This window comes from Scyliorhinus canicula, chromosome 7 (assembly GCF_902713615.1).
Source record: "Scyliorhinus canicula chromosome 7, sScyCan1.1, whole genome shotgun sequence".
NCBI lineage: Eukaryota > Metazoa > Chordata > Chondrichthyes > Carcharhiniformes > Scyliorhinidae > Scyliorhinus > Scyliorhinus canicula.
The window spans coordinates 100,544,566-100,570,692 of record NC_052152.1 but is presented as its reverse complement, the minus strand read 5'-3'; the positions used below and the strand labels follow the sequence as shown (position 1 = coordinate 100,570,692).

The 26,127-nt window shown below is 45.9% G+C and overlaps 1 protein-coding gene across 4 annotated transcripts in view; it reads right to left on the bottom strand.

Moving 5' to 3' along the window:
• Positions 1-26,127, bottom strand: part of sh3kbp1 (SH3-domain kinase binding protein 1) — a 413,248-nt gene that overhangs the window by 214,155 nt on the left and 172,966 nt on the right. For 3 of the 4 annotated variants that reach the window (XR_005461315.1, XM_038802548.1, XM_038802549.1), the window contains exon 4: positions 18,587-18,693. The exons of the other annotated variant lie outside the window; for it this stretch is intronic. Coding sequence is in view for 2 of the 3 variants with exons in the window: in XM_038802548.1 (XP_038658476.1) it covers positions 18,587-18,693 (107 nt within the window). In the remaining variant the exon portion in view is untranslated. The remainder of the gene's footprint in view (positions 1-18,586; positions 18,694-26,127) is intronic. 4 annotated transcript variants of the gene reach the window in all.

Here is a 26,127-nt window from a genome sequence, read left to right as displayed (position 1 = left end):
GTAATCCTGGATTGGCTTGTTTCGCTCACCGGTCCCTGGCACATTGAAAAAAAAACTGCCGGTCCGCCACGTCAGATAGTTTCGGAAGCACTGTCTTAGAGCATCAAAGTTTCTTTATAGTACAACTTCACCACCAGCAGGAGAGTACATTATAATGTAACCAATTTAAGTAGGCATCATGAAGGCAAACATGGGAATTTAAAATCAGAAAACGTTGATAGAATTATGATAAAATTCAATAGCAAAACTAGTTTTCATAAAAGCCAGAAAATCCAACTCTAACTTTCAGTTAATTCAAACATCGAGGAACAACAAAGTCTGCTACTTTTATCATGTGACTTACAATAACTTACAATAACACTTGTGTTTAAAGTTCTATATCTAACGAGAGGAGGAGGCCGTGGTCCTCGTGAGTAAGGTGGAGGGGCACGAGGCACTCCACAAGAAATGGCAGGAACATTTCGAGGAGCTTGATCACCGCATGAGGCGGAAAAACCTGCAGATCTTGGGCCTTGCGGAGGGGCTGGAGGGGTCGGACCTGACAACCTACGTGGCTACAATGCCGAACTCGCTAGTGGGGGCCGGGTCTTTCCATCTGCCCTTGGAGCTGGAGGGAGCACACAGAGTACTGGCCAGGAGGCCTATGGAGAATGTACCCCCGCGTGTGGTGCTGGTGAGGTTCCACCGGTTCAGTGATCGGGAGTGTGTGCTGTGCTGGGCCAAGAAGGTGAAGAGCAGCAATTGGGAGAATGGGGTAGTACGGATCTACCAGGATTGGAGTGCGGAGGTGGCTAAGCGGCGGTCCGGATTTAATCGGATGAAAGAGGTGCTTTACAGGAAAAAGATAACATTCGGATTGTTGCAGCCCGCGCGCCTGTGGGTAACTTATTCGGACCGGCAGTACTATTTCGATTCCCCGGAGGAGGCGTGGGCCTTCGTGCGGATGGAGAAACTGGACTTGAACTAGGGATTGGGGGTTGCGGGGTCGGTTGTACTGCTTTATTGCTGGTTTCTGCTGTTGCTGTGTTCTTCTTTTCTTTGTTTTTTTGTACTTTTGCAATTTTGGTATGGTTATTTATGGGGGTGTTGTTCTGTTCTGTTGTTTTTTTGCTGAGGGTCATTGTTTGAGTTTTGTATCTTGCGGGGAGGGTTGGGGGGGTTTGTTGTATTCTATGTTGGGTTGGGGGTATGGAGTGGGGCTGGTATTTGGGAGCTGCGTCAGAAGGGTGTGGTGGGGCAGTGCGAAAGCGCGGGCTTTCCTCTGGTTTCCCGTGCTGTGGGGGCGGAGACGATGATGGGGGGAGGCGGGGTTTTAACTGGTTCTTCCCCGCGCTGGAGCGGTGCCTGGAGGAGGGATAGAATGGGGAATGATCCCACTTTGGGAGGGTCGGGTTATTGGCGGGAGTTTCCGGGGTCAGCAGAAGTCAGCTGACCCACGGAAGTACAATGGAGGACGGTTCGCGGCTGGGAGGGTTCCTAGCCTTGGGGGGGGGGGGGGGGGGGGGGGGGGGGGGGGGGGGGGGGGAGAGAAAGGGGAATACCGGGTGTTGCTGGTAGGGTTAGGAAGGAGCTGGCGGGGGCTGGGGGGACAGAGGTGAGGTGTTGTCGCTGTGGGGACTGGGTCGGGCAGGGGGTGCTGGCCTGGGGCGGGCAGTCGACGGGCTATGGCTAGTCGACGGAGGAGGGGCGGGACGCCCTCTGATCCAGTTGGTCACCTGGAATGCGAGAGGGTTGAATGGGCCGGTGAAACGGTCGAGGGTACTTGCTCATCTGAAGGGGCTAACGGCAGATGTGGCAATGCTTCAGGAGACCCACCTAAAGGTGGCGGACCAGGTCCGCCTGAGGAAGGGATGGGTGGGGCAAGTTTTCCACTCTGGGTTGGATGTGAAGAACCGGGGAGTGGCGATTCTGGTGGGGAAAAATGTGTTGTTTGAGGCATCGGAGGTGGTGGCGGATAAGGGGGGTAGGTATGTTATGGTTAGGGGCAGGCTACAAGGAGAGAAAGCGGTACTTGCTCGTGTGTATGCCCCAAATTGGGACGATGCGGGCTTTATGAGGCGTATGTTGGGACGGGTCCCGGATCTGGAGGCGGGAGGTCTGATCATGGGGGGGGACTTCAATACGGTGTTGGATCCTTCACTGGATCGGTCCAGCTCTTGGACGGGTAGGAGGCCGGCGGCGGCTAAGGTACAGAGAGGGTTTATGGACCAGATGGGTGGGGTGGATCCATGGAGGTTTGTGAGGCCGAGGGCACGCGAGTACTCTTTCTTCTCCCACGTACATAGGGTCTACTCTCGGATAGACTTCTTCGTGGTGAGTAGGGGACTGATTCCGAGAGTGGAGGAGGCCGAGTATTCGGCCATTGCAATCTCCGACCATGCTCCGCATTGGATAGAGTTGGAGATGGGGGAGGTGCGGGACCAGCGCCCGCTGTGGCGGTTGGACGTGGGGTTGTTGGCGGAGGAGGAGGTGTGTAGGAGGGTCCGGGCAAGTATTGAGGGGTACCTCGAGGTGAATGATACGGGGGAGGTTCAGGTGGGGGTGATCTGGGAAGCCCTGAAGGCAGTGATTCGTGAGGAGCTGATATCCATCCGGGCACACAGGGAGAGGAGCGAGAGGAGTGATAGGGATAGACTGGTGGGAAAGATGCTGGAGGTAGACAGGAGGTACGCAGAGGCACCAGAGGAGGGACTGTTGGGGGAGAGGCGCAGCCTGCAGGCTAAATTTGATTTGCTGACCACTAGAAAGGCGGAGGCACAGTGGAGGAAGGCACAAGGGGCAGTGTACGAACATGGTGAAAAGGCGAGTAGGATGCTGGCTCATCAGCTCCGCAAGCGGGATGCGGCTAAGGAAAATGCTGGAATGAGAGACAAGAGTGGGAATGTGGAGCGGAAGGGGGTAGAGGTGAATGAGGTCTTCAAGGACTTTTACGGGGAACTGTACCAGTCGGAGCCAACGGGGGAGAGGAGGGGAATGGAGAGGTTCCTCGATGGGCTTTCTTTCCCGAAGGTGCAGGAGGAGAAGGTGGAGGGGTTGGGTGCGCCGATTGAGCTGGAGGAGCTAGTTAAGGGGATCGGGCAGATGCAGTCAGGGAAGGCACCGGGGCCGGATGGGTTCCCGGTGGAATTTTATAAAAAGTTTGTGGACCTAGTGGGCCCCTTGCTGGTGCGGTCACTCAATGAAGCGTGGGAAGGGGGGACTTTGCCCCCGACGATGTCGCGGGCGCTGATCTCGTTAATTTTAAAGAGGGACAAGGACCCCCAGCAGTGTGGTTCATACAGGCCAATATCTCTCCTCAACGTGGATGCAAAGGTGCTGGCAAAAATCCTGGCCACCAGGATAGAGGACTGTGTGCCAGGGGTTGTGCACGAGGACCAGGCAGGTTTTGTGAAGGGAAGGCAGCTGAACACAAATGTGCGGAAATTGTTGAATGTCATCATGATGCCGGCGATTGAGGGGGAGGCAGAGATAGTGGTGGCGCTAGATGCGGAGAAGGCCTTCGATAGAGTGGAGTGGGGGTACCTATGGGAGGTGTTGGGGAGGTTTGGATTTGGTGAACGGTTCATTAGATGGGTAAGGCTGCTATATGAGGCCCCGATGGCGTGCGTGGCCACGAATGGGAGGAGGTCGGCGTACTTCCGGCTTTTCCGAGGGACCAGGCAGGGTTGCCCCCTGTCCCCCTTGTTGTTTGCATTGGCAATCAAGCCGCTGGCGATGGCGTTGAGGGATTCAGAGAGGTGGAGAGGCTTGGTGCGAGGTGGGGAGGAACATAGGGTGTTGTTGTATGCCGATGACCTGTTACTGTATGTGGTGGACCCGGTGGGAGGGATGCCGGGAGTGATGGAGCTGCTAGCTGAGTTTGGGACCTTTTCAGGCTATAAATTAAATTTAGGCAAAAATGAGGTGTTTGTGGTGCACCCTGGAGACCAGGAGGAAGGAATTGGTAGGCTCCCGCTTAGGCGGGCAGGGGAGAGCTTTAGGTACCTGGGGGTGCAGGTGGCCAGGGAATGGGGGACTCTTCACAAACATAATTTCACCAGACTTCTAGATCAGATGGAGGAGGAGTTCAAGAGGTGGGGCATGCTGCCATTATCGTTGGCGGGGAGGGTACAGTCCGTCAAAATGACGGTGCTTCCGAGGTTCTTGTTCCTCTTTCAGTGCCTGCCCATCTTTATCCCCAGGGCCTTCTTTAGGAGGGTGACTAGCAGTATTTTGAGCTTTGTGTGGGCGCATGGGACTCCGAGAGTGAGGAGGGTGTTCCTGGAGCAAGGGAGGGATAGAGGCGGGCTGGCGCTGCCCAACATTCTGGGGTACTATTGGGCGGCCAATGTGTCAATGGTGCGTAAATGGGTGATGGAGGGGGGAGGGGCGGCGTGGAAAAGAATGGAGAGGGCGTCATGTAAAGGTACGAGCCTGGTGCCATGGTAACGGCGCCGTTGCCGCTCTCCCCTAAGAGGTTTACCACGAGCCCGGTGGTGGCGGCGACCCTAAGAATCTGGGGACAGTGGAGACGGCATCGGGGGGAAACAGGGGGCTCGATGGAGGCTCCACTGGGTGGCAATCATCAGTTCATCCCGGGGAACAATGGTGGGGGATTTAGGGGGTGGCAAAGGGCGGGCATCAGTAAATTGAGGGACCTGTTTATTGGCGGGAGGTTTGCGGGCCTGGGGGAACTGGAAGATAAATTTGGGCTTCCCCAAGGGAACATGTTCAGATACTTGCTGGTAAAGGCGTTTGCTAGGCGACAGGTAGAGGGATTCCCTCTGCTGCCCTCGCGGGGGACGATGGACAGAGTGCTTTCAGGGGTGTGGGTCGGAGAGGGGAAGGTGTCTGACATCTATAAGGTAATGCAGGAGGTGGAGGAGTCGTCAGTGGAGGAGCTGAAGGCTAAATGGGAGGAGGATCTCGGGGAGCAGATAGAGGACGGGACTTGGGCGGATGCCTTGGATAGAGTCAACTCTTCCTCCTCATGTGCGAGGCTTAGTCTCATCCAATTTAAGGTGCTGCACTGGGCCCACATGTCCGGGACTAGGATGAGTAGGTTCTTTGGGGGTGAGGACAGGTGCATCAGATGTTCGGGAAGTTCAGCGAACCACGCCCATATGTTCTGGGCATGCCCAGCACTGGAATAATTCTGGAAGGGGGTGGCGGGGACGGTGTCGAGGGTGGTTGGATCCAGGGTCAAACCAGGGTGGGGATTCGCGATTTTTGGAGTTGCGGTAGAGCCGGGAGTGCAGGAGGCGAAAGAGGCCGGTGTCCTGGCCTTTGCGTCCCTAGTAGCCCGACGAAGGATTCTGCTACAGTGGAAGGATGCGAGGCCCCCAAGTGTGGAGACCTGGATCGGTGACATGGCGGGATTTATAAAATTGGAAAGGGTCAAATTTGCCCTGAGAGGATCAATACAAGGGTTCTATAAACGATGGCAGCCTTTTCTGGACTTCCTGGCTCAAAGATAGGTATCTTGGTCAATAGCAGCAGCAACCCGGGGGGGGGGGGTTGTTAAAATGCTGTGTTGTTCATGGGGGTGGTGCGAATCTTTATGATTGCTAATATTATTTTTATTTTTGGTATTTTACTATGGTGCGTTATTGTTGTATAAATTCAAAATTTTTCAATAAAAATTATTTCAAAAAAAAAAAAGGTTCTATATCTATGGCAACAAAACGCTGCCCAGAGACATCCCCATCTTGATTGGAGGACCAGGAATATCTAACCTAGCTGCTCCTCAGAAATCATACATTCTTGGTACCAGAAGTAATATCCTTCAATTGCAAATTTGTGCAAAACTGCCAATGCGATGCAAAGACAAAAGCCTGGGTGGCACAGTGGATGGCACTGCTGCCTCACGGCCTTGGGTCACTCTCCATATGGAGTTTGCACATTTTCCCTGTATCTGCGTGGGTGCCAACCCCACAACCCAAAAATGTGCAGGGTAGGTGAATTGGCCATGTTAAATTGCCCCTGAACTGGAAAGAAAAGAATTGGGTACTCTAAATTTATTTTTATTTTTTTAAAAACTAGGACAAATGCCTTTGCTGAACTACTAAAAGATTCCACACCAGTCAAAATTCCATTACTCATTCTGGCTCCAAGCAAATAACTCAAAACAATTTTTAAAACTGCAGTTCAATCTGATCATGTACCAGAGTGATATTAACAATTGATTTTTGATTATCTGACTATGTCTCTTAAGTTATTGTCAGCATGCGTGCTCTACCTGAAGACAGGCCCTTGGCTCAGGCTTCTCAGTGTCTCTGTCCTGTGCTGATAATTTCATTTTTCAATAACTTCCTACAATTTTTTCCCAAATAGCCCACCATTAATTGAAGGAAAAATATCTACATTGGGATAGCAGTCTGGGGAATTTGTTCCGACTACATACTTACACAAAAAGAATTGTTATGGTACTCAGAAAATATTTGCCACATTTACTCCGTTTGTAGATCTTGGAAAGGTAGATTTTTAATTTATTTTTCAGATAATTTAAGTACTCTTATTATAGCTGTGAGGATTCTTTTGCCACTTTTCGGAAACACATTTAGCTATTAATTTCAGCCCGAGAAATGGTCAAGCAGACTGGTGCTTTTCCATCTTTCAAAGTAGGCAGAAGAATGTAGTAGTCCATAGCCACCTAAATGCTTCTGAGTACAATTACTGGTGTACTGTAAGGATTGTCTTTTTTTCTATTTTGGTACTTTGATGGTGGCAATATCATCACAGCTACTGTAAATCTGTATTTTTCATGTTGATGCTCAATACCTCTGTATTAACAATAACAAGCTGCTTGAATAATTAAACAGTCAATTATTTAAATGATCTACAAAATATTGTATGGGTTGAAGTTTAAAAAATAATTTTTATTTATCCTAATAAGTTTATCATGGAATGCGATATCTCTCAAGAAACTGTACAATATTAAAGTTCACTGTACAATATTAGGATTTTGACAACACAAAATAATGGCCATGCCAGGACACAATTAGAAATTAATCTTGGGTGGTTCATCTGCTCTGTTATACACAATTTGTCCAATACCGAAGTAAATTATTTAAGCACATCTTAGTCAAAATTATTTAAGCACTTTTCCCTTTGGGGAATAGTGGAGGAGGGAATCCTGACCTGTTTCTCAGCTCGTTGAACCGTGTTAGGAAGGCTCATCCCACGGCCAGCAAGTCCTGGTGTTGGACTTGAACCCAGAACTTCCATTCCAGAGATAGGGGTACAACCACTGTGCCACAAGATCTCTTTACTAAAATCAATGAAATTGAACATCAGGTGAGGCACATAATGAGCTACCAAAGCACTATCACAAATTTTGCAGCACCACCCAAGGCAACCTTCAACCTCTTGCTTTGCTTTCACATGATGTTGTTGAGTCAAAAATAAATCAACTCTTACCCTCCCTGAATAAAAAACAGAACAATTTTTTTGAGAACCTTTATGTGGCATTTTAGCAGAGACATTAAGGGTGCTGAAAATAGAAAACTAAAAAAAAACCGTTACGCCGAATTATAATTGCAGTTCTGTGTAAACAGCATGGGCGAAAAAATGACTGCTTATGGTTATTATGGGCGATTCAAAAGCCAGCTCAAGATTAAAGATCATCTTTAAGATGTTGAATTGAAGTTTACATTATGAACAATTCATCTAATCAAGATCAGTCCCTAAAAAAATCTTAGTGGAGGGCAGCCCGGTGGTAGCACTGCGAGTCTCACGGTGCCGAGGTCCCAGATTCGATTCCGGCTCTGGGTCACTATCCGTGTGGAGTTTGCACATTCTCCATTCTCCCCATGTTTGCATGGGTTTCTCCCCCACAACCAAATAAAAAATGTGCAAGATAGGTGGATTGGCCACACTAAATTTGCCCCTTAATTGGAAAAAATGAATTGGGTACTCTAAAAAATTTTTTTTAAATCTTAGTTGGTTTAAGATTATATTTGACTAAACTTTGGACCATAGCGATTCATTTACAACATCAACCTGCAGCTAAGGATTCACTCCATATTGAAACGGGGACAAAATAAGGAAGAAACATATTTAAAAACTTGCACACTGAATTTATGTAGTTCATTTCATGACTTTGGGACATCCCAAAGCCACCTACAGTCAATTGAGTACTTTTCAAAGTGTACTTACTGCAGTAATGTTGGGATAAGTAGCAGCCAATGTGCACACAGCCAATACTGGAGCAGCCAAGGCTACAATGTGAATCTGTGTAACTTCAGCGTCATGCCGGTCTATTGCCACAACTGGAGGGAGTGGCCCATTAAGATGAGTGTCACCTGTACAACGTGCACGTTAATTTGAATTAATATTGTGGCTTACTGGTTATGGTACTGGACTGGCAACCCAAACATTGCAAGTTTAAATCCCACCACAACAACTTGTGAAACTGAACTAAATCTTTTGGTCTATGGCTTGGCACTAGAGACAAAAATTATGCAACTCTAAGTTGTATTCATAACCAAAAGAGTTCAATAATATCCTTCAGGGAATAAAACTTGTCTTTACCATGATGCCACATGATGATTAAGGCTTTCGAGATATTTCTGGGCAGTCACCTCCTTACTGCACACATTTATTCTTGGTCATCCTCTGCTCTTTCTCCCCAGTCTCCTGTCTTCCACTGTTTAAGTTATTCTTTTGGATGCATTTTAGTCATAACTATAAGGAAACTGCTAGTTTAAACCACAAATGTCCAATCACACCTACTATTTGCCTTTCTTGGTGAGCATTGGATCATTTCAGATCTGCTTTCCAAATTCCTGTAGATTTAGATTTATTGTCACGTATACCGATGTGCAATGAAAAGTATTGTTCTGCTTACACTCCAATCAGACCTGATCATATATGAAAAACATATATCTACAATGTAAATACATAGGCAGAAATTGGGTGAAGTGTAGTGCTACACAGTGTCCTGAGATGAGACCCCTTAAAACCAGATAGCTAGGATAACACTTGACTAGTTCTGCATAAGCTAGTTTATTAAGGATCGAGACTAATCATAGAAAGCATACCCAGTAATCATTATTAACTATTAAATATGTATTTTTAGGACATAGTAGTAATAAGCTTTCAAACTCTTGCTAAAAGCAGTGGCCACAATGCATGATGGGATTCAAGCTAGTTACTTGCCCATGTTTTTAAGACAAAATCAATTTGGCAGAAATAGCGTGCTCAGCAATAACACGGTCAGCTCAGTAAGCAGTTCTTATCAGTGCCCACAACATCCTGACTCAGACAATCCATGGTGTAAAGAGGAACCAACTTCAGCATCCTGTGCCTAGATGAATAATGAGGTGAGCAGGAACTGGCTGCTTAAATAACATGGGAATGGAAGAAAAACAACTTTATAACGGATAACGTATCCTGGTAAACAACAAGTGATAGAATGGGATTAAATCATTGAGTTAATCACAGTCATCATGTTGCTTAAAGTACTCTGTACTCTAGGGGCTGGTTTAGCTCACTAGGGGCTGCTTTAGCTCACTGGGCTAAATCGCTGGCTTTTAAAGCAGACCAAGGCAGGCCAGCAGCACGGTTCAATTCCCGTACCAGCCTCCCCGAACAGGCGTCGGAATGTGGCGACTAGGGGCTTTTCACAGTAACTTCACTGAAGCCTACTCGTGACAATAAGTGATTTTCATTTCATTTTCTTCATTGGTCACTATCAAATTGACTGCTCCAAGGATCAGATAAAGTCCAACTGGGGTGGGCAATTGATTTTTTGATAATTGTAAAATTGGGGTGTCTGCACGAGTGTAAAGCAGAGTAGTTTTGGCATTTATCCAAACCATTCTCCCACATACGTGGACCAAGCTTGGAAAAATAAAGCCTTCTTAACCAGAGTTGATGTGTCTGCCGGTCTGTGTGTTCAGCTGAGCTGTAACTAAGAGGGAGGAACCCCATGTAAAAGATAGCTCAATACTCAGTCCTTGGAAACGCTCCAAGACACAGTAGAGAAGATGCAGGGAGAGATCAGTTCAGTCCATAAGAAGGTCATTCAGGAGTCTGGGAGCAATGGGAAAGAAGCTGTTTTTGAATCTGTTAGTTCATGCTCTCAGACAAGAGGTTGAAAGACAAGGGTCCTTGATTATGCTACCCACTTTCCCGAGGCAGCGGGGGATATAGTCAGAGTCAATGGATGGGAGGCGGGTTTGTGTGAGACTGTGTTCACGACTCTCTGTAGTTTGTTACGGTCTTGGGCCAAGCAGTTGCCATACCATGTTGTGATGCAGCCAGATAGGATGCTTTATATGGTGCATCTGTAAAAATTGGTAGGAGTCAATATGGATATGCCGAATTTCCTTAGTTTCCTGAGAAACTATAGCCATTGTGGTGCTTTCTTGGTCATAGCGTCCATCTGAATGGACCAGGAAAGATTACTGGTGATGGAATTTGAAGCAGTCAACCATCTCCACCTCAGCACCGTTGATGCAGACAGGGGTGTGTACGACTCTTTGTTTCCTGAAGTTGATGGCCAGCTCCTTAGTTTTGCTGACAAACCACCTCACTTGCATCTGGCCTCCCAAGCTCTACCCTCCATAAATCGGTGGCCATCCAAAACTCTGGTGCCATGTCCTAACTCACAAGAATTCCCTTTCACCTCTAAGCCCTGTGCTCACTGACCTAATGTCTCAATGTTCAAATTCTCATTCTACTTTTCAAAACACTTCATGGATTTTCCCCCCCTTTCTCTAATCTCCTTCAAATCCCAAACCCTCAGAGATAGTAATGTTACTCCAATTCTAGTCTTCTGAATATCCTTGATTTTAATCATCATTTGAAGCCATGGCATAAATTCTGAATTCCCATGATGAACTTCTCTGCCTCTTCCCCCCTCAAGGACACTGAGAACTCCCCCAGCACTGACCCATTAGTGCCAGGGAGCCGTGCCTAGCATTGTTCAGGCATGTCCTTCTCCTCTTAGGGGCTGCACTTACCTGTGTGCCCAGCAGGTTCTCTTCACCTGGTTCACATTGGTCCAAGTCTGTCAGAAATCTTGCCGATGTGATGTAATGGCAGCGGGGGGGGGAATTATGCGGATGGCTCTTAACACCCTTTGAAATGTGCTAGCAAGATAATTACACTTATTAAATTATTTGGACAACTAAGGACAGAAAACCTGGAGCCTTGACAGCATCAACCATCCAGAGAACAAATGATAAAGCATACTTTTGTATGATATGAATTTTGCCAAGGCAACACGATGGTGCAGTGGTTAGCACTGCTGCCGAGGTCCCAGGTTCGATCCTGGCTCTGGGTCACTGTCCGTGTGGAGTTTGCATATTCTCCCCGTGTTTGCGTGGGTTTTGCCCCCACAACCTAAAGATGTGCAGGGTAGGTGGATTGGCCATGCTAAATCGCCCCTTAATTGGAAAAGAAAATAATTGGATAATCTAAATTTATTTTTTTTTAAATATAAATTTTGCCAGGTTAACCCAATAATCTCCTCAGTGGTGTTTATTGACAAATGACAATCCACTCAAATACATACTTTTGTGTTAAATAAGTATGCACGACCAGCAAACTAATAGATATATTTTTCTTTCCTGCCCAAGGTGTTTCTTGAACTTCCATGGCCAAAATATGGCCACTCGGCCCACCACATCTGCTCCGCCATTCAATCGTGGCTGATATTTTCTCATCCCCATTATCCTGCCTTCTCCCCATAACCCCTGATCCTCTTATTAATCAAGAACCTATCTATTTCTGTCTTAATGACACTCAGTGATTTGGCCACAGATTCACCACCCTCTGAAGAAATTCCTCCTCATCTCTGTCTGAGATTGTGTCCTCTGCTTCTAGTTTTTCCTACAATTGGAAACATCCTCTCCATGTCCACTCTATCTAGGCCTCGCAGCATCCTGTAAGTTTTAATAAAATCCCTCCTCATCCTTCTAAACTCCAACGAGTACAGACCCAGAGTCCTCAACCGTTCCTCATGTGACAAGCTCTTCATTCCAGGGATCATTCTTGTGAACCTCCTCTGTACCCTTTCCAAGGACAGCACATCCTTCCTTAGATACAGGGCCCAAAACTGCTCACAATAATCCAATACTTCACATATCTAATATGTTATCCTATTCTTCACTCAAAGATGAGTGGCTGTTTTGTAATAATGTTGCACATGTCACAAATCAGACAGATGGAATATAATGTGGGCAAATGTGAGGTTGTCTACTTTGGCAGGAATAATAGAAAACAGGACATTATTTAAATAGAGAGAGACTGTAGAATGCTGAAGTACAGAGGGATCTGTGATGCTTTCTTGGCAGTTCACTAGGCTGATTCCTGTGACGAAGGGCTTGTCCTACATGGAAAGGTTAAGCAAATTGGGTCTATACTATAGTGGGCTGCACGGTAGCACAGTGGTTAGCACTGTGGCTTCACAGCGCCAGAGTCCCAGGTTCGATTCCCAGCTTGGGTCACTATCTGTGCGGAGTCTGCACGCTCTCCCAGTGTCTGTGTGAGTTTCCTCCACATGCTCCGGTTTCCTCCCACAGGTCCCGAAAGACATGCATGTTAGGTGAATTGGACATTCTGAATTCTCCCTCTGTGTACCGAACAGGCGCCAGAACGTGGCGACTAGGGGCTTTTCACAGTAACTTCATTGCAGTGTTAATGCAAGCCTACTTGTGACAATAAAGATTATTATATTATTATACTCATTGAAGTTTCGGAGAATGAGAGGTGATCTTACTGAAACAAACGATTCTGAGGGGGCTTGATGATAGATGCTGAGATGTTGTATCACCTTGGTGCACTGTTTGAAAATAAGGGGTCTCCCATTTAATATGAATTGAAGAGGAATTTGTTCTCTCAGAGGATCATTAATGTTTTGAATTCTCTCCCTAACGAGCAACGGAGGCTTGGTCATGGAATATATTCAATGCTGAGTCAGGCAGAATTTTTTTTTTTTTGCAAGGGAGTTGAAGGTTGGTAGACAGGGATGAAAATTGAGTTCAGGCCACCATATTATTGAATGGCGAGCAATCAATGGATGAAATTGGCTACTCCTGCTCCTATTTCTGATGATCTTATAACCAAAGGTGGTTTCAAATGTTTTGATTGCGTAGCTGAAAATTGATACCACTGAGCATTGGCCAACACTTGTGATAGAGAACAGATCTTTTACGTGCCTTCCTTCTATGCAAGTGGACATTACTAAAACTGCATTCTAATATATAATTCCTCAAAATGTACCTGTACAGTTTTTACGGTTGAATGACTGAATTTATTTTATCGTAAGCCTACAGAAACAGCCCTTCCAAAAAAATGGAGAGAAATTGCCTGAAAATATGGTGAAACAACATACATTACATTTTGAATTTTCAGGAAATTAGAATACCTTTTCTGCCTGGTTGTTAAAACAATTATTGTGAAAATGGCAACTTCTGGGATCGAATCAATGGAGCACAGTCTATTTCAAGCATTTATGATCTGAATGTTGAAAACGAAAACATTGTATTTTTTCAGCCAACTTGCAAACTGATACTGATGAATGAGCAAATGTACACTGTGGGGGACCACAAGCCACAGTGAGCTATCAATTCTGTTCTAATTATATTAGTCTAACAAGAACAGGAAGAGGAAATTAATAAGAGATTCAGAGCCAATAATTATTGTTACATTATTTTTCCATTCATTCACAGGCCACAGGCAACACCAGCTTGCCTGGCTTAACACAATGGAGTGCCATGTGCAGCCATTTCAGAGGGCAGTTAAATATTACTCAACATTGCTCTAGGACTGGAGTCACATATAGACCAGACCTGGGAAAGGCAGCAGGCTTGCTTCCTTGGAGAGTATTAATGAACCAGCTTTGATTTTAATAATAGTTCAACAGCTTCAGCATCACTGATATAGGTTTTGTAATTTCTCGATATCTTAAATAGAATTCAAATTCGTAAACAACCATGGTGAGACTTGATTTATAAAAATAGATTGCATTTATATAGCACCCTGCACAACCATCAGGCATCCCAAGTGTTTTACAGCCAAAGAGGTATCTTTTTGTTTGGCGTATAATCACTGTTATACTGCAGGAAACACAGCAGCCAAATTATGACCTTCAACAAGCAGGAATGTAATAACAACATAATAATCTGTTTTTGTGATGATATTGAGGGATAAACATTGGCCTAGTGCCATGGGATCTTATATATTCATTTGAGAGAGTAAACAGAGCCTAGGTTTAACTTCCCATGCAAAACGCACCACCTCCAACGATGCAGCCCTCCTTCAGGACTGGAGTGTCGACCATGATTTTGTGTTCAACTTTTAAAATGGAACTTGAAACCACAACTTTCTGACTCCGAGGCAACAGAGCGAACAGCTGATCCACGGCTGTTTTGAAAAGATGCCCTCTACATTCTGAGCATACATAGGCACTCTACTATCAGACCTGTACAGCTGCAGACCTGAGGCTAGCTTTCAAATCCAGATTTTATTCATTCAATTTAAAATCCACCAGCTGGGATTTGAAACCACGCCCCCAGAACTGGATCTCTGGATTCCCGTGACAATACCACTACACCAGCATCTCTCCACCCCCCCACGCCCACTCCCAAATTTCCTGTGTGAGCCATTAGTTCTAATTTTAAGGTTGTTACACTCACTTGATCAGGATTTCCCAACGAAAGGAAATCTTTCTATATAACTGACCAAATTCTTTAATAATCTCAAACGCAAACTACTGAGCGTGCTGGGAATCTAAAACAAAACAAAAAGGAAATACTCAGCATCTGTGGATGGAATAGAAATGGAAATTACCACAAACACCCAATCCCTTTACACCTCCAACCTCACCAGGATGATCTGAGAGCTCTCTGGTTCGTCCTTGAACGTAGGTCCAACCAGTTTCCATCCATCACCACCCTTTTCCAAGTAGCGGAACTTGCTCTCACATTGACCAACTTCTCCTTTAAGTCATCTCACTTCCTCCAAATAAAAGGTGTTGATGTGGGAACCCACATGGCTCCTTATTATGTCTTTTCTTGATCCAGTCCTACCCAGGATCTCTGTTTCCCTGGTGCACCAATGACCATTTTCAGTGCAGTTTGCTGCTCTAAACTGAAACTTTGCTTCCAATCTCCATCCTTCCCTCACCTTCACTTGTTACATCTCCAATTCCTCACTTCCCTTCTTTGATCTCTTCATCTCCAGTTTAGAGGACAAGCTAACAAATATTCATAGAAGAAGGTTGAGGGGCGACCTGATAGAGGTCTACAAAATTATGGGGGGCATGACCGAGTGGGTAGTCAGAGACTTTTCACCAGGGTAGAGGGGTCAATTACTAGGGGGCATAGGTTTAAGATGCGAGGGGCAAGGTTTAGAGGCGATGAACGAGGCAAGTTTTTTTACACAGAGGATAGTGAGTGCCTGGAACTCGCTGCCGGAGGATGTGGTGGAAGCAGGGACGATAGTGACGACGTTTAAGGGGCATCTTAACAAATACATGAATAGGATGGGAATAGAGGGATACTGACCCCGGAAGTGTAGAAGATTTTAGATTATACAGGCAACATGGTCGGCGCAGGCTTGGAGGGCCGAAGGGCTGTTCCTGTGCTGTACGTTTCTTTGTTCTTTGTACGTCTATAAACCCACCGACTACCACAGCGACCTGAACTACACTTCCGTACACCCAGAATTGACTGCAAGGACACGGTTCCATTCTCCCAGTTTCTGGATTTATATCACATTTGTTCTGATGGTGGAACCTTGCAAACCAGCACCTCTAATAAGTCTTTTTCCTTAATTGCCCACCACCTCCACCAACACCCCCCACATGATTGTAGCTGACAAGGTCCATCCCTTTTACTGCACTTCTGCTCTCACTCATTTCTCTCCTGCCTAGAACCCCTATAGGGCTCCCCTTCCCCTAATCTTTCACCACACGAGACTGCATATTCAACAGATCATCCTCTTCCATTTCCACCATTTCATTCATGATATAATCACCAAACATAACTTGCCCTCCCAGCATTCCAAAAGTACCATTCCCTTACAACACCCAGCTCCACTCCTCGATCACCCCCAACACCACTCTATAGGACACCTCTGCTCAGTCCACAAGCATGGCCCCAATCCCCAAGCTTCTGGAGACCTGCCATTTAAATTCTCCATTTTGCATTAATACGTTTCTCCCAGAAGGAAAAACTAGTCCAAATTTTAAATGATTCGTACTGGCCCAAACTGGTCTTGCATACCTTAAAACAGAACTCCAGTTCAGGCCCTTACCAGTCCATTCCATGCTTTACTGATATTTTCTTCTGGTCGGCCTAGTACAGTGTTCCACTGAAACTCCATGCAAACTCAAGGAACAGCACCCCATCTTTCAATTAGGCACTTGACCACGTTCTCAAGTTGGAGTTAAACAACTACAGACCGTAATCTCGGTTTCGATTTTATTTATTTTACTTGACATGTTTCAATCTGAAATGTTTTCTTCCTCCAGTTTTTACTTACAAACCGTATCTGTTCAGTATTGTGCCATTCACACCTTCCGCTGGATGCATTTTTTATTTCTTTACTTATTCCATTATCACACCATTTGGCTCTGCACCACCAACTCTGATGTCATAGAATCATGGTTTTACAGCACGGAGAGAGGCCCTTTGGCCCATCGTGTCCACTGACCATCTAGCACTAACTATTCTAATCCCATTTTCCAGCACTTAGTCTGTAGCCTTGTATGCTATGGCATTTCAAGTGCTCATCGAAATACTTCTTAAACGTTGTGAGGGTTCCCGTCTCTATCACCCTTTCAGGCAGTGAGTTCCAGATTCCAACCACTCTCTGGGTGAAAAGGTTTTTCCTCACATCTCTTCTCAACCTCCTACCCATTACCTTAAATCTATACCCCTCTGGTTATTGACCCCTCCACTAAGGGGAAAATACCTTCCCATCCACACTATCTACATCCCTCAATTTTATACACTTCAATCAGGGTCCCCCCTGAGCTTTCTCTGCTCCAGGGAAACAACGGTGGTCTATTCAGTCTCTCTTGATAGCTGAAATGATCCAGCCCAGGCAATATCCTGGTACACCTCCTCTGCACCCTATCCAGTGCAATTACTTCCTTTCTAATAGTATGGTGGCTGGAACTGTACACAGTAAAACCAGCATTTCATACAGCTCCATCATAACCTTCCTGCTCTTATATTCAATGCCTCTGTTAACATAGGCAAGAATCAGGGCGGCATGTGGCGCAGTGATTAGCACTGGGACTAAGGTGGAGGACCCAAGTTCGAATCCCAGCCCTGGGTCACTGTCCATGTGGAGTTTGCACATTCCCCCAGTTTTCTGCGTGGGTTTCACACCCACAACACAAAGAAGTGCAGGTTAGGTGGATTGGCCACGCTAAATTGTCCCTTAATTGGAAAAAAATAATTGGGTACTCTAAATTTATAAAAGAAAACATAGGCAAGAATCTCACAGGCCTACTTAACCACTTATCCACGTGTCCTGCTGTCTTCAGAGATCTGTGAACCTGCACATCAAGATCCCTTTGATCCTCTGTACTTCCTAGGGTACGACCATTCATTGTATATCCCCTTGCCTTGTTAGTCCTCCTAAAATGCATTACCTCACTCTTTTCATGGTTAAATTCCATTTGCCACTCTTCTGCCCATCTAACCAGCCCATCTATATTGTCCTGCAATCTAATTTAACATGTCCCAGAGGGCAGCACGGTGGCCTAGTGGTTAGCACAACCGCCTCACGGCGCTGAGGTCCCAGGTTCGATCCCGGCTCTGGGTCACTGTCCGTGTGGAGTTTGCACATTCTCCCCGTGTCTGCGTGGGTTTCGTCCCCACAACCCAAAAATGTGCAGAGTAGGTGGATTGGCCACGCTAAATTGCCCCTGAATTGGAAAAAATAATTGGGTAATCTAAATTTATAAAAAAAAAACATGTCCCATCATTGTCCTTCCTATTGTTCTTTAGCGATCCTCACCGATTTTACCTGTTTAAAATCAATTAATCGTCTAACTTTGCCGAGCGTTAATTTCACTTTTTATTCCACAGATGCTGCCTGACAGCGTTTCCAGCATTTCTTGTTTTTAATCTTTAAATCATCTCAATTTGATCTACCAATGAATCTTCTGCCTTTAAAGGAATAAGTGTAGTCCAGAGAAACTGTCGCAGTTTAACTCTTCATCTGTGGAATAATTCTGGTAAATCTGTACTGTACCGCCTCCAAGCCAAATATATCCTGACTGAGCTGCAGTATGCAGATCTGAACACAATACTCCAGATGCAGTCAAACCAACACGTCATAGAACTGTAGCATAGCTTCTACTCCAATAAACCTCAGCCCCTTGAGATAAATGCGAATATTTCATTAGTCTTTTATTATTTTTTAACAAACATGTTCACCAGATTTTAGCAATTTCTGCAAATGGACTCCTAAATCTCTCAGATTCAGTTCCTAGCTTCTGACCATTAAGAAAGCTAGATCAGAGGTTCTGCTCAAGTCCAAAGTTGATGGCTCTATAACCATTTAAAACGAATAATTCTAAAATGTTTGTAATTAAAGTCATATTACACCATTATTCATGTACCAATATTTTCATACATACTTCACCAAGCACTTCAATGATTTCGCCAATTTTCAGCTCCAGCTCATCTTCATTCTGAGGAGCATAACTAAACGCCACTTGGCATCTTCTTGATCTAATTTTTTCAGCTGAGAAAATAAAAATAAAATTTTAAGTACTCCTGTACAGTAATGGGGCCATTTTTAACACATGTAAAACAAATATTTTCTGACAAAGTGGGTACGTATAGTATGCACAGTTTGCAGGTGACAATTCAATTTTATTCCAAATTCATACTAATTGTTAGGGAGTCAAAAAAGATAAGTTTAAGGAGATTCAAATGAATTGAAAGATTTTGTTTAATTTTCCTTGAGATGTATTTCTACTTATTGCTATTTTGGAAAATTTTGAATAGGAATCTCTACTACTACAGTAACAGACACAACAAAGTAGGAGTCATACTGTTATTACAATCCCAGGCTGGGTCCAGCAGTGGCTAGGATACTGGACAGAAACACCAATGTCTTATTTTAATTTTATAAGACTGAGGAAAGGATACTTCACTCTAGGAGTGGTTGCACGAAGAAACAGGGGTATGGCATATTACAACCAACTTTATTACTAACACAGTATTAAAATCTTTAACGTTACCCCAGAAAACAGCTTACAATCACTCAACACAGTGAACACAATACCCTCAATTGCTATCTTTATCCTCACTTAAACAACAAAATAAACATCTCGGCTTTCAATCCACTTTAAATACCAATGGCACAGAGGAATACTTGTTTTACAGAGTTATTCTTTGAGAAAGAGATCTCTTGTCACTGTTTTACAGAAAAGATTTAACTCCAGTCAGACCCACGAAAAAACTCTGGCTATATGTCATTAAAGGCTGCTTCAACTAGCTTGTTTGAGCTCCCCCTTGTCTGCAGACCAGTCTGCACTGCTTTAAACACTGTTAATCTCTTAACTAACCTACAGTGAGAACAAACTGCCTTACTTCCAATTCAGCCAGATCAGAACAGAACTGAAAATGCTTTCTCAAAAAGCCTGATGCCTTAGCAATGACATCATCTCACCAAGCTGAAAGTTAATTAACTCCGCATGGAATCCTCTTATCAAACCAAAACTGCATTAGCCCAAGCATTTTTGATGGTTAATTGCACCTCTGGCTCCCAAAAGCTTTGTCATCTTTCAACCTAAGAATCTTTTAAAACATGACTTCAGCAGTCAAAAAGTCTAATCCAGACTTTTAACCCTTATCTAACCAAATACCTATAATACAATATAATACAATGTCCAAAATTGCCTTTAGTATTGGGTGGGGTTACTGGTTTATGGGGATAGGGTGGAGGTGTGGGGTTAGGTAGGGTGCTCTTTCCAAGAGCCAGTGCAGACTCGATGGGCCAAATGGCCTCCTTCTGCACTGCAAATTCTATACCCGAGATTCCTATATTCATCACACTGAGAAGTTTGCAGACTGGAATAGTTGGGCATCATGCCAGCATAACAAGACTGCCAGTGCAATCAATTATCTAAGTATCTAATTGAACCATTCGCATCATGCAAAAGAAAAAGTTAAAACAGATTTTAGAAATACTTACAAAATATTAGAAAACGCACAGTGCTATTAAAATGAACATATCTGTAAAGTTCCTGTCGTGAATAGTCCTTCCAGAGAAGTCTTGCCCCTTTGCACAAAAGCTCGTGCAGTACAAGGTTGATTTTCTTTGGTCATAAATGTGACTCAAATTGGCAAATGTTTTAGTAATTATTTAGTTTTGAAAGTGCTGCCTGCATCAGAATAAAACTACAAACATTGTCCTCAATCATGCAAAACAATTATACTGTGATATCTGTCTCCGCTTCTTGAACTTTAGTAATGACCAGCACAAAATGGAGTTAAACTTTGTGATTCAAACTTAGCAGAATTTAATCATTCTTTGGATATTCCTGCGTCTTTAACAGCACATCAAATGCAAAAGCAACAAATGTCCTTTTGCATATGCATGTACAGTAGGGTCATCAACTCCATATTACTAGAGGTTTCATCATGTGATCTCCTGTCTTCATATTCCTACCATCAATCATCCAACATGTCCATCCTCGCAACCTTCCCACACCAATGGAAAAGTGAACAGAAACTTTGTAACTTGAATGGGTGATTCATGATTGCTAGTTGAACAACCTTCCCTCCAACAACCGGCCCCTAACCCATTTCACATGTTTTAATATGCAGCGAACAAAAATGTTCAAAGAAAATGGGGACAAAATGCCCTTATAATTCTCCTTCCTTGTTGTTCACAGTAGTGTATGGGACTTTAATCATTAATTCATGAATATGCAAGCACCAATATTGAAGGGTTGGAAAACTTAATCTACAGCTTCATTTTACATATTTTGCAGTGAAGTCAATTATAACTGGTCATATGACAGATGTTCGAATCTTGTCCTCACCATCTAAATGACACAGAAACTTAGAAAATAGAAGCAGAGGAGGCTATTCGACCCTTTGAGCCTGCTCTGCCATTCATTATGATCATGGCTAATCATAAAGTTCAATACCCTGATCCCGCCTTTCCCCACATCCTTTGATCCCTTTAGCCCCAAGAGATGTATATAATTCCTTCTTGAAATTGCACAATGTTTTGGCCTCAACTACTTTCTGTGGTAGCAAATTCTACAGATTCGCCACTCTAGGTGAAGAACTTTCTCCTCACCTCAGTCCTACATTTACCCGGTATCCCCAAACTATGACCCCTAGTTCTGGACACGCCCACCATCATAGAATTTACAGTGCAGAAGGAGGCCACTGAGCCCATCGAGTCTGAACCGGCCCTTAGATAGAGCACCCCACTTAAGCCCATGTATCCACCCTATCACCGTAACCCAGTACCACAACCTAACCTCACCTTTTTTGGACATTAAGGGCAATTTAGCATGGCCAATCCACCTAACCTGCACATCTTTGGTCTGTGGGAGGAAACCAGAGCACTCGGAGGAAACCCACGCAGAAACGGAGAGAACGTGCAGACTCCACACAGACAGTGACCCAAGCCGGGAATCAAACCTGCGACCCTGGAGCTGTGAAGGAACTGTGCTAACCACTGTGCTACCGTGCTGCCTACTGTGGTGATATGCATCACTGTAAATACACAAGGGGTTAATGTAAATACACTAAGACTAAGTAATCACTAGAGCAGTGTTCTTCAAAGTCAGGGACGCGGCCCGCGGGTGGGTCACGGAGCCGTCCTTCACGGCGCTCCCAATCGCACAAATCCCCGCTTTCAGCCGGCTTTTAATAACGCTGGCTGCAAGCGGCCATTAAAATGACCGGGAATGTGCGCGCATGTGCAATGCGGCCGCTATTTTTTTAAATGGTCGCAGCTTTTTGTTTTACAAGTTTGGGGATTTTTAATTCATTTTATTCATTTATTTAATTAATTTAGTTTTTATTTTTGACTTCCGGTGGCATGGGTGAGCAGGGCGGCGGCAGTAAGAAGAGTTCCCGCCGGTGGACACGATTTGTGGCGATTTCGGGGAAATCCCCGAGTCTTCACGCACCCCCCCCTGACTATCGTCGGCATTTGGGGGCGTTGCGAGCAGCCAGCGGGGCCGGTTTAAAAACCTGATAAGAACCCCTCGCGGGTGTCGGGCTGCAGGAGCTGAGGCGCTGGACCCAGCGCGGCGTCTAGGCCAGAGCAGCGGGGCGGAGCTACGAGGAGGCCGAGGCGGCAGGCCCGAGACCAGGGCACCATGTAGGTGGGGTGTCCCACATCGGATGGATTCCACCTGGGATGAAGAAAGAAGCCTGAAGCCTAGTCCCAGAGGAGCTCTGGGTGAATGTAGAGGAGAAAGAAAGAAGGTTTAACGAAGTTTGGTGAAATTTTTTCTTTCTTCTCCCCTAATTCAGATTGATGAAGGACAGGAGGGTAAAGGGGGAAGAGAAAAGAAAAAAAAACACAATAAGCTGCTAAAGGATGCGAAGGGCTGCGTCGAAGAAAGGAGGAAACGCGGGTCCGCCGCTGAATGAGAAGACGAGCAAAAGTGTTGACAGGATGGCGGAAGCCGAACCGCAAGGCGGGGCCGCACTACTTACGGAGGAGAAGATGACCGAAGTGATGGCGGTGGAGCTGGAAAAACAGTTTGCGAGGCACATGGAGGCCTTGAGGAAGGAGACGGCGGTCGCAGTGAAGTCATTGGTGGAGGAGGCAATCGCCCCGTTGAGGGTGGCGGTGGCAAAGGCATTGGCCGAGGTGAGAGAGCAGGGTGAGAAGATGAAGGATGTGGAGGAGGCCGTGTCACGACACAGCGACCAGGTCACCTCAATGGGGACGAGCTGCGGAGGGTGGTGGAGGTCAACAGAGGACTCCGAGCAAAGCTTGAAGACTTGGAAAACCGCTCAAGGTGGCACAATTTGAGAATTGTGGACTTGCCCGAAGGGACAGAGGGCCCAAGAAGTTGGCGGAGCTGATAGGGGAGGGCGAGAACCCCTCCCGGTATGAACTAGACCAAGCTCATTGGTCATTAAGGCCGAAGCCCAAAGTGAACGAGCTGCCAAAGGCAGTAATTATCTGCTTCCATAAGTTCTGCATGAAGGAGAAGGTATTAAGCTGGGCGAAGCAGAAGCGTGAGGTGCTGTGGGAGGGTACTGTGGTTCGGATCTACCAGGACTTGACGATGGAGTTGGCAAAAAGACGAGCGGCGTTTGGGCGAGTGAAGGTGGCATTGTACAAGGGGGTGCGATTTGGTATGGAGTACCCGGCGAAGTTGAGGGTAATGTATAACGCCAAAGACTTTTATTTTGAGACAGCGGAGGCGGCTGAGGCGTTCGTGAGGGCGGAAGGCTTGGGACAGATGTGAAGAGCGGAACTGGAAGAGAGACTGTGGACTGTGTTTGAGCAGCTGGAAAATGTATAAATGTGACAACTTTCTTTTTACTGATGTGCATTGTAATTTAATTCTCTTTGCATTGTTATAGAGTTCAAGTTAATGGTGGGTTGATTGGCGTTCTGTGTTGCGACGGTTAAATGGTACATTAGTGAATTGTAGGGGTTGGATTGTTGGTTTTGCTTTGTTTTTTCTTTCTCTGGGACTGGGTGGAAGGGGACGATATATCTTGGCAGGGGGAGCCACCCACGCTAGCTAACTAAAGTCAGCTAGTGAACGGAGGTGAGGTGAGAAGAGGGCTGCGGACGTTGGAGCCTGGATAGCAGGCTTCAATGGGCCTATGAGGCAAGCGAGAGGGAGGGAAGGGATGGATGTTGGGAGATGTTGTCTCAGGGGGAAATGTAGGGGGAGGTTCTTGGGAGGGACGGGAAGGGGTTCGATGTTAACAATGGACAGGTGCGGGTCAGGCTTATGGGGCAGGGCCCGGTGGTATGATGGTGGATAAGAAAGGTGGGGGGGTGAGACCCCCAGTAAAGATAGTCACGTGGAACGTGAGAGGGCTAGGAGGTCCAGTCAAGAGGTCAAGTGTGCTTGCGCATTTTAAAAATTTGAAAGCCGATGTGGCAATGCTGCAGGAGACTCACTTGAGGGTGAAGGACCAGGTGAGACTTAAAAAGGGCTGGGTTAGCCAAGTGTTTCACTCTGGATTTAATGGAAAGGCTCGAAGGGTAGCGGTGTTGGTCAGCAAAAGGGTACGCTTCCAGATGGAGAAGGTGGTGGCAGATCAGGGGGGTAGATATGTGATTGTGGCCGGGGCGCTGGGCGGGAGATTAGTGGCGCTGTTAAGTGTATACGGTCCCAATTGGGACGATGTGGGATTTGCGAGGAAGGTGTTTGGGGCTATTCCCAACTTGGACCATGAGCTGATGGGGGGGGGGGGGGGGGAGAAGAGAGAGAGAGAGAGAGAGAGAGAGAGAGAGAGAGAGAGAGAGAGAGAGGAGAGAGAGAGAGAGAGAGAGAGAGAGAGAGAGAGAGAGAGAGGAGAGAGAGAGAGAGAGAGAGAGAGAGAGAGAGAGAGAGAGAGAGAGAGAGAGAGAGAGAGAGACCTGGAACTTGGTGCAGGAGCCAAGGATGGAAAGATCACGGCCGCGCTCGCTGGTCCCATCAGGAGGGGGGGAAGGCGCTGGCTGGGCTAATGATGGAAATGGGAGGGGTTGAACCTTGGAGATTCCTGCACCCAAGGGAACAGGAGTACTCATTTTTCTCAGCAGTCCAGTGTCTGATCACGCTCCACATTGGGTGGATATGGTGCTGGAGAATGGGGTAGCGCAGAGACCGGGGTGGAAACTGGATGTGGAGCTTTTGGGGAACCAAGTGTTCGGTGAGAAAATTGAAAAGGTAATTAAGGAATATGTAGGTTTCAACTGTATGGGTGAGGTGTCGAAGGCAGTCGTCTGGGAGGCTCTAAAGGCGGTGGTGAGGTGTGAGGTGATTTTGTTTAAGGCCAGGGTGGACAAAGAGGAGAGGTTGGAGCGGCAGAGGGTAATAGATGAGATGTTGGAGGTAGATACAAGGGTATGCGATCTGGGAGAAGAGGATGACTTGATGTCTGACTCCTGACACGGCAACCCCTTTGCGACCCTGCTCGCAGAGAATGAGGAGAAGTGAGGTGTCCAGATGATGTAAAAGAGGAACCGCTTGAGAGAAGCGATGTCCTTTCTGATGGAACCTGCACGTATGTATGTTTGTTTGTATGTTAAATGTTTGATTGGTGATTGGCCACTTACTTTTCAGCTGAAAAGCTTGTGACCACCTCACATGCACGTTAGTTTGTCCGCCGAAATGTCGGAGAACTTCACTCAATTGAAATGTCCTCTGCTGAACCGACAATGTTCACGACTTGTCTTCTGTTTACAGATGTTGGAGCATCTTGGCTCCTCTTTTCTTAGGTGCCCCTCTATTCTGAGAATAGAGGCTGCAATTCCACTACGTCTACATTCTTGCCCGTTCATTTCAGGTTGCTCAGGCAGTGGAGAAACGGCATTGAGGACCCGCCCTGTCTGAGGACCCCCCTTTGGTCAGCTAAGCTCGGGTACAGCACAGCACGCCCTACCCGGGGATCCCATACAAATCTTACCCGTAGCGGCCCACACGCAACCCATTCGGATATCTCATTTCTAAACTTTGCTTTCATTTTTGTTTAAGGTAGCCCTTCGGCAGCCATCCCATATGCTATTTACATCCAGGAACATTCGGATGGTAAATCGCAAAACCTGCGAGACGGCTCGCAGTGGCAAAGTTGTTAGGTGTATGTCTGGACCTAAATTCGCTTTTGAAAAAAAAAATGAGAGGAGTCACAGGGTGTGACTTGGCCATTCATTTAAGGGACAATTGGAATGAGAGGACAGATACACTAACACTACAGGTATTAAACGAATTATTGACAGATACTGTGCTTGATCCCATAGCTTTCGAACGTTCAAAGGAAAGATCAGAGCAAGATCAGCAATACAAAAGGACAGAAGGAAGAGAAGGAAGAAGACCACGATGAAGAACTACATGCTTTTAGTTACTGTTTTTGTATTTTTGCGCGCGGACGCAAACCATCTTTCCCCTATGACCCCCGCCGTTAATGTTTCCCACACACTGACTTCTCATAGCCCAGTAATGAACAGCAAGGACCAGACCTG